The 14,540-nt window shown below is 40.0% G+C and overlaps 1 protein-coding gene across 3 annotated transcripts in view; it reads left to right on the top strand.

Annotated features, from left to right (window-relative positions):
• ttc28 (tetratricopeptide repeat domain 28) overlaps positions 1-14,540 on the top strand; it is a 196,478-nt gene that overhangs the window by 106,916 nt on the left and 75,022 nt on the right. For all 3 annotated transcript variants that reach the window (XM_054744116.2, XM_054744115.2, XM_054744117.2), the window contains one exon: positions 10,303-10,450. In XM_054744116.2, coding sequence (XP_054600091.2) covers positions 10,303-10,450 — 148 coding nt within the window. The remainder of the gene's footprint in view (positions 1-10,302; positions 10,451-14,540) is intronic.

The raw sequence follows: 14,540 nt of genomic DNA, 5'->3' as shown, positions 1-14,540 counted from the left end.
TAAGCCCCCGAGATACCTAAACTCCTCCACATGAGAAATGACCTCATTTGTTATATGTCCTATGAAATAGGAGTTTCACGTGATTTTAAAACACAAAAATCTTGTTTGAGAATAAACATAACTTCTCCACTTAGTTGTGTCCATTAAAAGTAAATAAGATTGATGCTTGCAGGGCTTGTCTTTGCAGGGAAACAATTTGTCTCAAATCTGTTGGTTGTATAGAATAAAACTGTGAGCTCTCAGCTCCTGGCGCCACTGATGACCCTGAGTGTGTTGAGTACACTCAGATACTGACACATACAGCGTAAAAACACTTCTGTGACCGGGATGAACAAGGATTTTGAGTCAAACTGAGGCTTTACTTTAAAGAATATAAATTCTTGAATGCACCTCTATGGCTCTGTAGCGTGCGTTTCTGTGGGTCTGTGTGGGAGGGTCCACAGCTGGCCTTGTAACATCTTTAATGGTCCCCACGGAAACGGTTGTTTATAGCCACTCCGACTCAATTATTGCATCCTAGTTAGTGTCCCAGTGAATCTGTGATAAATATTCATGCAGATTAACGGGGAGCGGCAGTGTGTTTCGTGTCTGAGTCGATGAACAAAAGTGGTATAAAGTAAGTTTGCACACTGATGCATTCTTTTTATCACATTTTTACTGTATAAATATAGCATTCATCTTTTTGAAATGTCACTTAAGTGCCTCATATTTCTAAATTGTATCACTTCCTTATATTTACAGTTAAAACTCGAAAAATAAGAATTTGGTGCAGAAGCTTATTTATGTCAGTAAATCAACTTAAAAGATGAAATTAATACATGAGATAGATTAATTCTATGCAAAGCCAGATATTTCAGCCTTTATTTGTTATAACTGTGATGATCATGGCTTACAGCTGATGAAAACCCCACATTCAGAATCTCAGACAATTAGAATATTGTGAAATGGTTCAATATTCTAGACTCAGTGTCACACTAATCAGCTAATGCATCTAGAACACCTGTAAACGGTTCCTGAGCCTTTAGATGGTCTCTCAGTCTAAGCCTGAATAAATGAAATGAAAGGACTTTTGTTCCATATTATAATTTTTTTGAGTTTTACTTTCAAGTCTTAGTTGATCTATGAGGTAATCGGTTTCATATAAAACAAAAATCTGGACCTGGGTTTAAACAGTCCACCAGTCTTTGTCCTGCAGAATTTGATTAATCATTCAATAATCTGATTGATTAAATGTATTTTGCCATCTTTTGGGTTTGAATGAAACTATTTTGCAGAAGAGAATCTTGTCAAGATTGTTGACTCCTCTTGTTTTTATACTCTCTCTTAATTCTTCCCCTGAACTTCATTTTAAAAATAACCAAAAAAATTTTTCTCTGCTTGAAGCACGGAAAACATTACTTGTACACAACCCACAGTAGATGGGATTCATCTTTCACAATAGAACGTAGGGCTGATGAATTATAGAGAAAATCAGAATTTAAATTATTTAATAACAAGCACTATTCTATTTAGTATCCAGAGTTCTGATTTTAAGAAGACTTAAGCTACCACTTTATATCAGCAGGTGGTGGTGGTTAAATTATAAATTGTAAACTTAAAAGCCAAAGTTAATTCTATCCCACAAGAATAGATATAAACCGCTTTAAGAGAAACTAAAATAGGGTCCATGTGTTACACTATTAGTTTAACATGAGTGGAAACTGGCTAAACAGCATAATTAAATGCAACCCGCCATTATGCTAAAAAAGTTCACTTTTTACGAGTGCTTGCTCGTGGTGCTTGGATATTGAACTATGTGGAAAACCATCACTGAACGCTGCACCACACAGCACGTGGTGTTTTAAATTTTAAGATGTTGACTTATTTTTTGCTGTTCATTCTACCCCTCCTTCTCCCATCTTTACTTGCATTACTTAGTAAAACTTCTCCACCAGGTGCATGTGGGTTTAGCCTTCAGAAGGGGCACTAATCCTTCAGTGTGCATGAAGTGTATGTTTTATGAAAAGCACGATCCTTACAGCTTACACACGTTGACATTTTTTACACCTTTAAGTCAAACTCACAATAGCTTCAGCAGCTCCTAGTGGGTTGTATTTTTCCAGTTGGCTTTAATCCATTAAATCTACAAAGACACATCATTGTAGAATAGATTGCTGTTTTAATGACTCCCCGAGACCCTCTCATACACTTAAATAATGATCTCAGTGTGGGAGCTTTACATCACACAGCAGGTTGTTACATCACCTGCTGAGGACAAAATGGAGTATTGACGGAGCAAACTGAAACAGCTATTACTCAGGGAAACCAAGAGGAGGCCAGCTTCTCCTTAAACCATCTGTTCAACAAACATGTCTAGTGGTCTTTGACTTCTTATTTGTTTACGTAAGCATCCTGAAACGACTTTGTTAAGATGATGATGCATATCTCTAGATCAGACTGACGCCGGGATCTCATTGCATGGATTCTTACTGTTGGGGGCAAATTGCAAACGGCATTCACAAGGCAGTTTCTACAATGTCTCGAATTGTTTGCAAAGCTTCTCAACGTCCTAACCGTAACTCTAATCCTGAGTCAGTCATCTTGCTGGAAATTTGAACATAACTGCAACAATTAAATAGCATTATTCATCTCAAAATAGTCACATTTGTCACAGGCATCTGGGACTGAATGGAACTCGGAGCACAGTTTCTAAGTCAAGACCCATTTGGGAAAGGTTGGAATTTAAAGTAGGTAAATTATAAACCAGCTGAGGCATCTGTTGAGAAAAGTTGAAAAAAATTACAACAATGTTATAGTTAGTCTTAAGTACCATCATATAGCCTGTGTGACCTGGACATTAGCATTTTGTTACAATGTGCAACTTTGCAAGTTTTCTTGTCTCTAATTGGTCACCAGCTAACCAATCCAAGTGTGATTTTCAGAAATGTAAAAAAGTCTTGATTATATTTGGTTTATTTATGTGCATCCGAGTGTTTTTCAACCATCAGCATCAGTAAAAACTAGAACATTACCTGAAAATTTAAAAAAAGCAAAGCACTTCTTAGTGGTTATACTGACCTACTGGTGCAAAGCTAAAATACTTTGGTGGTTCCATTTTTAGTTATTTATTTTTTGTAATAAGGATCCAGGCAAACGAGAGATAAAAATTAGAAATGCACAACTCTCCTTTTGTTGTTGTTTGCCAGTTAGCATTTCCTAAAAGCTGAGATTCTCATATCTCACGTTTTTGATGGAATCTTAGAGAAGAACTGGGCTTGTTGGCCAAAGGAGTGTTAAACATCCATGTTAACACATTTAAAGGGTATGATGTTAACCTAGGTTTAGAACTGCCTAATTAGCTTCTGGATGAAGCTAAGTGGCAATAATTACTAGTATATATTGTGTGTTGACCTTGTTTTGATAGAACAACTTGAAAGTCTAGCTTGTTAATCTGATTTTAACACAGTCATATTAATGTGATGCATTCAGTGTAACTTCTGTCAATAAAAAAAACTGCAAATGGAAAACCAGAATCATCCAGTGAACAGCAGCTTAAACATGATGTTCTGCTCTGAACTCTCTAATACACATTGATTTATTCTAATCTGAAGGTTTATCTTCCGCATCTTCCTTCATTTTATTTTTAAACTGTTGAGTCTTTTCATTCGGGAGCAAAACACTGAAAGAAATGAGGTTATCTCCAGTTTGATTCCTGATAGAACAAGAGTAAAGGTCTCGTCTGAGCGTTTTCAGGCGGATTCCCTGATTTCCAAAGACATCAATCTCCATCATGTCTCGTTTTTGTGCACCTTTCTCTTTCGTGCTCGTGCTTTCTCTCTCCCTGCTGCCACTTGTGCTGCCATCTGTTCTCGATTAATGTGAGTTACGAGCAGTAATTGAAGCATCTGTTCATCCAGTGAACATCCTTTGCTCTGAAACACTGGCACAACAAACCCTTTCAGTATCCTTTACTCTGTTTTGCTTTCCTTTATGCATTCCTTCCCTTGATCCATAGCTTTCATTGACACCAACTAAGTTTGGGAGATTAAGACTTCAGCACATTACTATCAAGTCATCCAAGTTTGTTGTGTGTGTGTGTGTGTGTGTGTGTGTGTGTGTGTGTGTGTGTGTGTGTGTGTGTGTGTGTGTGTGTGTGTGTGTGTGTGTGTGTGTGTGTGTGTGTCTAGCCAGAAACACAAGCCTTGCTTTGCAGTAGTGTGTTACCTTTCAGATGTTGAGTTGCATCACGTAACCATCATGGATGAAGCCCGTAAGCTTTACTGTCAAAACGTGTTGATGGCATTGTGCTGGATCCTGTAGTTTTACACCATAATTCTTTACAAGCACAACCATCTGACATTGTTACAATAGGTTACTGGTTTTTTGTTGGAGTGCAGTGGTTGGTCCCACTCGGCTCCACTGAGAGGGCGTCAGAAACAAGTCAGTCGCTCATGTTCAAGCAGGTATGGTAAATGGCCTGTACTTGTATAACTTAGGTGTTAATTTTCTCCACAATAATCATGGCTTTTGTCATACCACTTCACCCTTAACCCTCTCAGGCTCAAAATAAGTTTTGATAAAAGGACAAACAACTAAGTCCTTCAGGAGTTAGAAAATGCTCATGAAACACGTATGTGGAGTACCCAGGTAGGTAGGTTTTAACGTTGCAAATCTGCAACGCCTGCCTCCAGAGGGTTAATAGTCTAAATTAAACACACTTTGGGTTGCCCATCAGCTTCATAGGAGAGTCTCTGGTCTCCTGTTGCTCAGTGCTCCACTATGTTTAATTGTTGTTTTCCAACTCTGTTTGTCTTCAGTTTAATGCTGCATAAGTAAAGTTCAGGGATCGTTTTATGTTTTTTTTTCCCTAAAAGCATCTCCCTGCTGTGGCTGAATAAACTTTAACCTAAGCAGCAAACATCTGAAGCTGTGTAACTCTCAGAGGAGCAGCAGATTGAAGGATCTGTTTTCACCACCGTGGCTGACCTTTATTGACGCTGTCATTGGACGGATTATTAAGCATAGCAGTGAGAGCTCCCATGTGAACATGGAGAAATAAACACACATGACTTCTGCATACACACTCTTGTAGTGTTCACTACAGCTAAACAAGTTCTGTCCTTTGTATCGATCCCATGACTTTACCTGACAAGCACCTGTCAGCTTCTGATAAAGGGTCCATCTACGAGCCTGACCGGGAATCAGGAGGAGATTTCTGCAATTCAGAGATGCTCTGGAACACTACTGAGACACACACACACACACACACACACACACACACACACACACACACACAACAAACAAGATGTAGGGTGTGTTTACCCGTGTTTGCAAGGGAGCAGCAAACACGGGTAAACGGGAGAAGCCCCCCCCCCCCCCCCCCCTGTGTGAGCTTCACAGGTAATGCAGCCAGACTGAGCTAATAGGCTGGATGTGTGGAGGAGGTCAGGCACTCCCTGCTGTCACTGCCTGTCTGCCTCTGACATGTTTACACCCCTGGAGGGGATAAAAAGCTCTGACACACACCTGCACAAAACCAAGATCTCGCCAACACACACGCCTACACAACCCTTGCTCATCAGCTCGCAAGCAGAGGTAATTACCATCATTCTCTGATTATAACACTCTTCCTTGATATAGTCGTCCATGCTTGACAGAAATGGCCCTCTCAGAAGCTCAAGAAAAAAACACAAGGGCCTGCATGTGAATCCCTGCATCCTGTTTACCGCAGCTAAGTCAGCGGGATGAACATAGATTTGAGGGTCAGTGCTAAGTAGAGTTAGGCAGAAAGTCGGAGTGTCCTTATGTTATCGTGGATTTCAGCCCAGGTCATAATACTCCCCAGTGAGTCGTGGAGGATGGCTGCTTATACTGAGCCAGGATTCTCTGGAGGTTTCTTCCTGTTAAAAGGGAGTTTTCCTCTCCACTGTCGCTTTATGCTTGCTTAGTATGAGGATTGTTGTAAAGTCACTGACACTAGTCAGTGACTTGATGCAATTTGCTGGGTTCCTTAGATAGGAAACATTATTTCTGATTGGCTTAATGAACTGACCTGAATTGGAATGTTTATTATGTGAAGTGCCTTGAGACGACTCTTGTCGTGATTTGGCGCTAAATAAATAAACTTGAATTGAATTGAATTTGAATAATACCAGTCCAACACTTGGTCTCCTCTCCATCCTGGCTGAGGGTCAGAGGTCAGGCTACTGTCTCCCTCTTCTCAGCATGGCATCAGTGATGTGAGATCCTACAAAGTCACTACTCTGCCTTTGAGGCTGTTTTTAACAAAATCTCTGATTCTGATATTTTGACTTCACTGAAAAATAAAGTGTTTGAGCTCTTTGTTGTATAAAATTTTTTAACAGCTGTGAACAAATATTGCTTTAGTCTGCTTCATAAACCTGTCAGGGAGTTTCATTATCTTTAGTTGGGATCTATACATCCCTTGCTGACCAGGTCTAGAATTTTAAAAGAATAGAATAGAATAGAATAGAATAGAATAGAATAGTCTTTATTGTTGTTGTACGGGGTACAGAGAAATTGGAGTGCCACTCTCTTTGGTGCCAAATGTAAAAGAATACAAAAATAATAAAGAAATAATATGAATGTAAAATCAACAGTACTATGTACAAATATATACACAAAGTAGCAGCATTTATATTGTAGCAGCTAGAGGCCGACCAATATGGTTTTTCTAAGGCAGATGCTGATACCGATTTTTAAAGAATTTTGTTGCTAATGGCCAATATCTAAAGCTGATTATTAAGGACGATATATATATATATATATATATATATATATATATATATATACACTCACTGTGGGCAATATAAATGAAATAAGTAAATAAATATCTTAATATTTTTTGAACTTCAAATATAAAACAAACTCAAAACATTAAAACGAATAGTGTGTTGGGGTCCTTTCTTCAGTGTAGTAGTGGTGGCAGTTGGTCACACAGAGCCTGATTTATGTTTTAGTTTTTTATCGGCATTTAAAAATTATTTCAGATGATAGCCAATATAGAAAAAGTTGAATATATCGGCCCGATATATCGGCCAGCCTCTACAGCATTTGTTGGGTTATGTTAGTTGCTAGTCCTGCAGAAACGTGGAACCAACATGTGGTGCTTTCAGGGCTCCTCTGCTGTGAAAAGAGTCAACTCCGGTGTTTCAGGCTCCAGATTTGTATCCTGGTCCTGGAAGTTTTCCAGCTACATCACACTGGGATGAGACCCAGAGAATACCCAGAATAGCCTGAAAACATTTTAACTCCATCATATCTCAGCTATAGATGATCTTAGTTTAAAATGCCGACATGAAAAGTGGTGGGTGATGGATATCCCTTCAACTTTTAGCAGTTCTCGTTGTATTTTTTACAGAGGCTTTTTGTGTATAAATTTTAAATGACTAGTGACTATAGGCAATGCCCCAAACAGCCCTCATTAGGAGGAAGTATTAACCTATCAGAGTGGGAAGGATTTTTCAGCACTGAACGGTTCTGATTGTTTGACTTGTCTCAATAATTAATCGCGGTGATCCACTGCGGTATTTCTCCACAAAGAGTTGTTGTTTGTAAAGAAAACATCCTTGACTTTAGTGAAATACAATAAAGTGGCTGTTCTATTAAACAAATGGAAACAGCTGATCAGGATCCTGCTGTAAGTTCCAACGTTGTTAGTTTGTGTGATGACAGCATTGCACTTTTGTCTGAAGCTTTGGTGTATTGTTTGCTGTGACCCTGAGCAGTAAGTCTTTTTTCTTCATGGCGCACGTGTCTTTGCAATACTTTAAACTGAAATGGAATTAGACAATGCATTCCTAAAAATACTTTATTCCCCCAAAGAACATAATAAAAAAATAACAAAACTGGAACTTCTGAGGAGGTTTAAGGTTTGTTCAGGTTCAACATTTCATAAAACATCACAAAAATAAAGTCATCAGATTGCAATGTGCAGTGTTTCTCCTTGTTAAAACTGTAACTTCTGGCTTTGGTAGTAAAAACAATGATGGTGTCAATAAATGTCATGTCTTCTGAGACTAGAGCTTTCGGGTCTCAGCTGCCAGTCCCACTTATTTATCCCACTTTATGTCAATCAGCAGTAAAATGGCACAGTGACTTGTTCACATTCTGCACAGACACACAAGCTGTTTTTATAGGACCGTAGGGAATTGATCGGGGCTCCCTGGGGAGGATTTTGGCATTTATAGTAGCAAAGCTGAAGCTAGAATAAACTGCCATCAGGCACCTCTCAAACCAAGATGGGATAAAGGGAGGTCACTAGCCCCCCCCCCCCTGCATGTGACGTACAGGGTCGCGCATCTAGCGTCAGACGGAAGACACGTCACACTGATGAAATTTCTTTTTCAGGACCTCTAGCTTTGATGTGACCTGCTTTTTGTCCCGCTTCACGCCCCACTCAGCCAGTGTTTTCACCACTCTGTCGAACAGCTGGCTGTCTCTCACCGTCCCCGTAAAAAGGCGACTAATCTGTTCGTCCGCTCGTACGGCCAAAAGCTCCATGGTGAAAAGATACTAGTGAGAGGCCATTTTTATCAGTGTTTATATCCCTTCCGGCTGGCACTCGGCGTGCAGTATACGTCACTAACGCGACCACCCTCTTTTGCGTGGGGGGTGGGAGGGGGTGGGTTCCCACAGTCGCGCCAAATGGATTAGCGGGGCTGACATACGTTTAACCGTCAGAGGCGAGGGGCTCATGCGGCAATATTACTACGAGGCTAAGCGCATCAGAATCAAATTTGATCACCTTTCCCCTTTGCTCCTTGCCGCATTTACGAGACCCACACTTCGGATTTATCACTCTGTAATGACGTGATGGTCTGTCTTATGAAAGAGGCTAAACACACTGAGGACTCCAAGGCGTCCTGCGTCAGATCAGTCTTGACCCCTGGCTCCATTTATTTCAATGAGCCTGCCTGAAGATGAGGACTGGGGACAAAGCATGTGTACAAAGTTACAGGCAGGGAAAGGGGGGTAAACATGTAATCAAATTCCTCCCTTTGTCTTCGTTCACTGGCTGTCATGACAGCTTTAATGTTAGATGGGAGGAGGGGGGCATGGTGATAAATGACAGGGAGGGAGGTAGAGAGGCAATTAAAGGAGGAGAGGAGACACTAAAGTTACACTGAGGTCAGCAGTGGGAGCAGAGTGTGTTTGTGTTTCTCTGATCCTATGCATTCAATGTCTTGATTTTATTTTTCCAGACTGAGAATCTAGGGGTTACTAATGTGTGTGTGTGTGTGTGTGTGTGTGTGTGTGTGTGTGTGTGTGTGTGTGTGTGTGTGTGTGTGTGTGTGTGTGTGTGTGTGTGTGTGTGTGTATGTGTGTGTGTGTGTGTGTGTGTGAGAGAGAGAGAGAGAGAGAGAGAGCGCGCGCGCACAATGCTGTTGTTCTGCTGCAATGTTCTACCAAGTCCAGAATTATGGCACAAATGAAGTGTGTTTCGTAGTGATGTGTCGGTCGCTAACGAACCGGCTCTATAAAGTGAACGACGGGAAATGGATTGTCATTGGGTTGGACTTACACTTTTTTTTATCGCTGCCTGGGAATTGTGCATTCATGGATAAGCAAAAACCTTTGAGTTTCATATTTGCCAATGAAAGAAAAGCTGTTCATGCTCAATGTTGTCAATTCCGATCACCAGTTGACAACAATATGACTAATGAAAGCATCTGCTTTACTAATTCATTCATGTTGGCATCTTCAATGTTCAAGACAGCAGGTTTCAAGTAAAGGATTCATTGACCTTGCCAGTGATTTTAAGGGAAAGTTCAACAGAAAGATGTTCATGTCAAAGTCTTGTCTGTGTTTTTAGGAAAATAAATGCAGTGTTTCCAACTCAGTGGGTTTTGATGTTGACCAAAATAATCTTGATTATGATTTTTTTTTTTAATTAAGATTATTCTAGTCATCCTTAATTGCTTAATCTTGGTCCCATGATGCAGCGCCGGCTTATGTGCTGTGGCTTAGACCCAGACAGCCCCGGCCCCGTTTAACCCCTTATTGTCATTATCAGCACGAGAGATGTTGAAAGCATGAACACAAGATTGCACAATGTATTAGAACATGTTATGTTGCTTACTCTGGGCTAATTTCAAATATCTGTACTTATTTAAATCAAAGTGTCTGTCTAGAAATATTTTATACAACTGTAATACCTGAGGACATTTTCTTAGGCTTCAAATTCCTTTTGTTCTTGTGAAAATTATTCCCCACTTTAAACCAGATCTACAAGCCTTTAGACCTCTGATGTATTTTCTAATGTCAAAATATTGAGTATGATGATATCCCCCCTCTTTTCAGGCTTACTTTCGTCAGGGGGTTGCCCTTCAGTATCTGGGTCGTCATGCCGATGCCCTGGCAGCTTTTGCCTCCGGCCTCTCTCAAGACCCCAAGAGCCTCCAGCTGCTTGTCGGCATGGTAGAGGCTGCAATGAAATCCCCGCTCAGAGGTAAGCTCAGGCAGCTGACTTCAACCTGCTCTTTTCTTCTGTTGGTCCACAAACACCTCAAATGGCAACCGAAGAAATCTAACAAATCAACAATAACCACTAACAGCATTTTTGTGCTTTAAAGTCGTAAGCGAGGGAGAGAGGAAAACTTTTAGTTGCCTTTTTGTGTTGTTTTATTCAGCAGCTCCTCTTGTCAAAACCTTAAAGGAAGCTCCAGATTATTCAGATCGCACAAAGAAACTAAGGGACATCTGATGTGAGAAACGGCAAGATGGGAAAAAATAAAAAGATGAGAAGGATGTAGAGAAGACATGAACCGTTGAGTTTAATGGAACAGCAGAGGAACACACAGAAGCACATCAAAGCAGAGAGAGAGGACATGTTTTATGCAGGGTTATCCCCAGAGGCAGGTTAAAGTGTGAGTACAGCTTACATAATGAAATGTTCACAGAGAATGATTGTACCCATTAAGACCTGATGTTTTCTGATTGGATCATTTTAATGTAATTAGATTGTGATTTGAACTCTAGATATGATAGTGTCGTTCATGAGCAAAACAGCCGCTGGTCGAAATCTGAAAGCCACAATGCAAACAACCAGTTGTGTTTGTTGTGTGGACTGGAGGGTGGGTGGTGGAAATGAGACCCAAATGCAGGACACAGAGGAAGCAGCAGGCTGGAAGCAGGGACTATGTGATCATTTTGTTAAGTAGATGAGACTAAACCGCCTCAGAAGAAACTAAACTGAAACAAACTTGAGTGAAGGAAAACATGACTCGAGGGCAAAATCAACAAGGAACAAAGAGACTCGGAAAACAAGGAAGAGAGCCCTAAAGAGGACACACACACTGAGGGAAGTGATTACAGTAAGATCAGTATGTAGCTGCCATTTTGGTTTCAGTAAACCTCATATTGACCCAAGAAAATAATACTGTCCAATCATAATGCAGTGATGTCTAGGAGTAGACCAGCTGATATTTCTTAAATATATTAGCCGATTGCATTCCTGGGTAATCCAGTGCTGCTGCAGAATTTAATTTATGTGTATTTTTATGTTCCTGAATAAAATCTGCTTCAATAAATTCTCTTAAAAGGATTTCCAACTTGAATGTTTAATACTTGGTCAGTTTACGGATTTGTTTGATCAACTTTAGATGTCTGGTTTTAACACTGAGCAGTGCACAAAAGAAAATGTAAAAGTTTTGTGCATGAAAATAATGTGGAAAACATCTGGATATCGGCCATGAGATATCGGCAGCACCAATCAGCCATCGGCTGACCATGACCTTTACCCATACCTTTACCTGTCATTACTGTAGCGGCAAGAGAAAAACCAATAAAGGTCGACCTCTAGTGTTGTTATCTGTATCATCCTGCTAGCCTGGGAAGCCATCCCATTTATGTAAATATATAGTCTGTCCATGAATGCATTTGTCAGCTGTGAACCAGTGCAGAACGAAACTAGCAGCTAGTTAGTTGTTTATGGATGTGGATTTATTAGAATTATGTTTATGGATTAAAAATCTGCTGATTGCACACACAGCGCTCTCATGTTCACTAACAAACCTTTAATGATGTCTTTTTCTAGACTGAAGATGTTGGTCTGGGCCTACGTATTGGCTAGCTCTACCCTGATGTTTGTTAGAAGAAACAACCTTCTTGTGTATTCATGAATGATTTAAAAGTAGATTTGGGTGCATTATTGATTTATCCCTCATCAGATCTAGAAGTGTTTTTGAGTCAGGTATTGGTGGTGAATGGTGATGAGAGGAGAGAGCAGATGATCAAAAATGTCTTACAGGCTTCAACAGCCCAGGATTATGTAGTTGGCCCTCCACACTACAGAGCCAGACCGGCTTCATGTGAATCGCCCTGAGCTTGAACAGCTAAAGCAAATGTTTACATGCAGGAAATTCGGCGTCTGTTCTTTCTCCAGAGAGCAGATCTTATTAAAAATTCACAATAATTTATGTTTAACCCTCTCAGGCTCAAAATAAGTTTTGATAAAAGGACGAACAACTAAGTCCTTCAGGGGTACTTCTGAGTTAAAAAATGCTCATGAAACACGTATGTGGAGTAAGCAGGTAGGTAGGTTTTAACGTCGCAAATGTGCAACGCCTTCCTCCAGAGGGTTAATAGTCTAAAAGACGTGGTGTGGTCAGCTCAGTTTGAAAAAACTAACACACGTTAGTTAATAAGCCTTAATTTAAACATGTTTTAAGTTAAATCATCAGCTTTGGACAAAAGAAGCTGCAGCGCATTATTAAGACAGCACTTCTTAGTAGAAGGTTGTTGGGGGTTGTAGAAACCACCAGCAGCAGCAGCTATGACAGATAGTCTCTGTCAACCGCTCCAGATGTGATGCATGATGCGAGGTCACTTTGCCACCCAGAAGCAGCTGTCCTAAAACTTGATCCCCTCTAATCTTCAAAGCAAGAGCCTTTGAGTGTTACTGGGAGTTGTAACGCTAGAGTGAGCAGTCAGTGGGGCAACAAGTGGGACCAGAGAGAAGGTCAACAGACTTCACAGCAAGGACAGGATGGAGCTGAGGGGTCCGCAAGATGGAAGAGGAGAGTCTTTTTCACGTTATCTGTCCTAGCCAGATTTACTGATGGCTTTTTATTTGAGCTGAGGAGGCATTTCTTACAGAACTAAAAGCTCCACATCATCATATAATGAGCAAAAGATTTAGTTTGAATATTCTGTTTCTAATCAGGAAAAGCCTGCATGAATGCAGAAGTATTTTGTCGAAATTACTTCTGTTGAATTGATTAGACCCTTAGCAACAGATTCATGCAGATGAACTTGAAATGCAACTAAAAAAACACTTGCCTAATTGGCATTGTTGATGCTTTGGGCAGCAGTAACTCAGGGGTTGTGCAGCAATCAGAAGGTTGCACATTCAATCTCAGCTCCTGGCAGAGAATGCTGCTGTTGTGTCCTTGGGCAAGACACTTGGTCGCTTTGCCTGCTGGTGGTGGTCAGAGAGCCTGATAGTACATGTGCTTGAAAAGCCTCGCCTCTGTCAGTGCGCCCCAGGGCAGCTGTAGCTATAATGTAGGTTGTCACCACCAGTGTGTGAATGTGTGTGTGAATGGAATGAATGAAACACTGTAGTGTAAAGCGCTTTGGAGTCCTCTGACTCAGAAATGTGCTATACGAGTGCATAAAGTGTATAAAGATACATTGGAAACCAAAAAGGTCTCAGGACAAAGTCGTGTGGGACTCCAGAAGTGAAAGAGGTTGAGTTTTGAAGGATCTAATTATTGATTTTACAGAATAAAAGTTGTGCTTAAATTAAAGCATTTTAAACTATTTTACAGTAATTTTTTTATTCAACTTTTCTAGAGTCACTGAAAAAAGAAAGATAAAAACATGTTTAAACAATGTGCTACTAATACTAGTGTTAGGAAGTAGACACACTCAAAACAAAAATTAAATATAATTAATTATAATAATCTTGTCTTTGAATCTGACAAAATCTGATTTCAAACTGCATAATTTGCCATTTAATTAGTATATACTAAATACATTTAAAATCAATTAAAGAAAAAGATGTTTATTTATATAGCACATTTCATAGACACAAGTCACAAAAGGCTCCACAGACAAAAACATGCATACAATGACAACAGAAGTACAGTAAAACATTAAATACTAAAGCTAGAAAACAACATAATTACGATAAACTATCAATGATCAGTACAAGTGGTAGGTGACTTGTGATGGTTGGGACCTAATTAAAGGGATTCTATGCAACTCTTTCTTTTTTTACATCTGTGTCTTAAGCCAGTATGTTCTAAAATCACCCTTACAGGGTTAATGAAATGTCACTCAGAGTTGCCGGTCTGGTGGAGGAAGCTGTGAAGTGGAGTGGAGCTGCAGTCTGCTTCCAGCCCTGCATGTTTTAGATCATGAATACAGCTGATTGTTTGATGTAGTAATGAATTACTGCTGTAGAAACTAATGAAGGCTGGGAAGACATTTCAGCTGTTGGATTAAGGTGTTAAAAGACAAACGCACAGCAAGGAGATAGGTTTCATTTTCGGTTTAACCACAGTGAATTAAAAACAAACAGGGAGTGCTAAAAG

Source organism: Nothobranchius furzeri, chromosome 6 (assembly GCF_043380555.1).
Source record: "Nothobranchius furzeri strain GRZ-AD chromosome 6, NfurGRZ-RIMD1, whole genome shotgun sequence".
NCBI lineage: Eukaryota > Metazoa > Chordata > Actinopteri > Cyprinodontiformes > Nothobranchiidae > Nothobranchius > Nothobranchius furzeri.
Note: the sequence above shows the minus strand (reverse complement) of the source record. Positions and strands in the feature narration are given on the sequence as shown.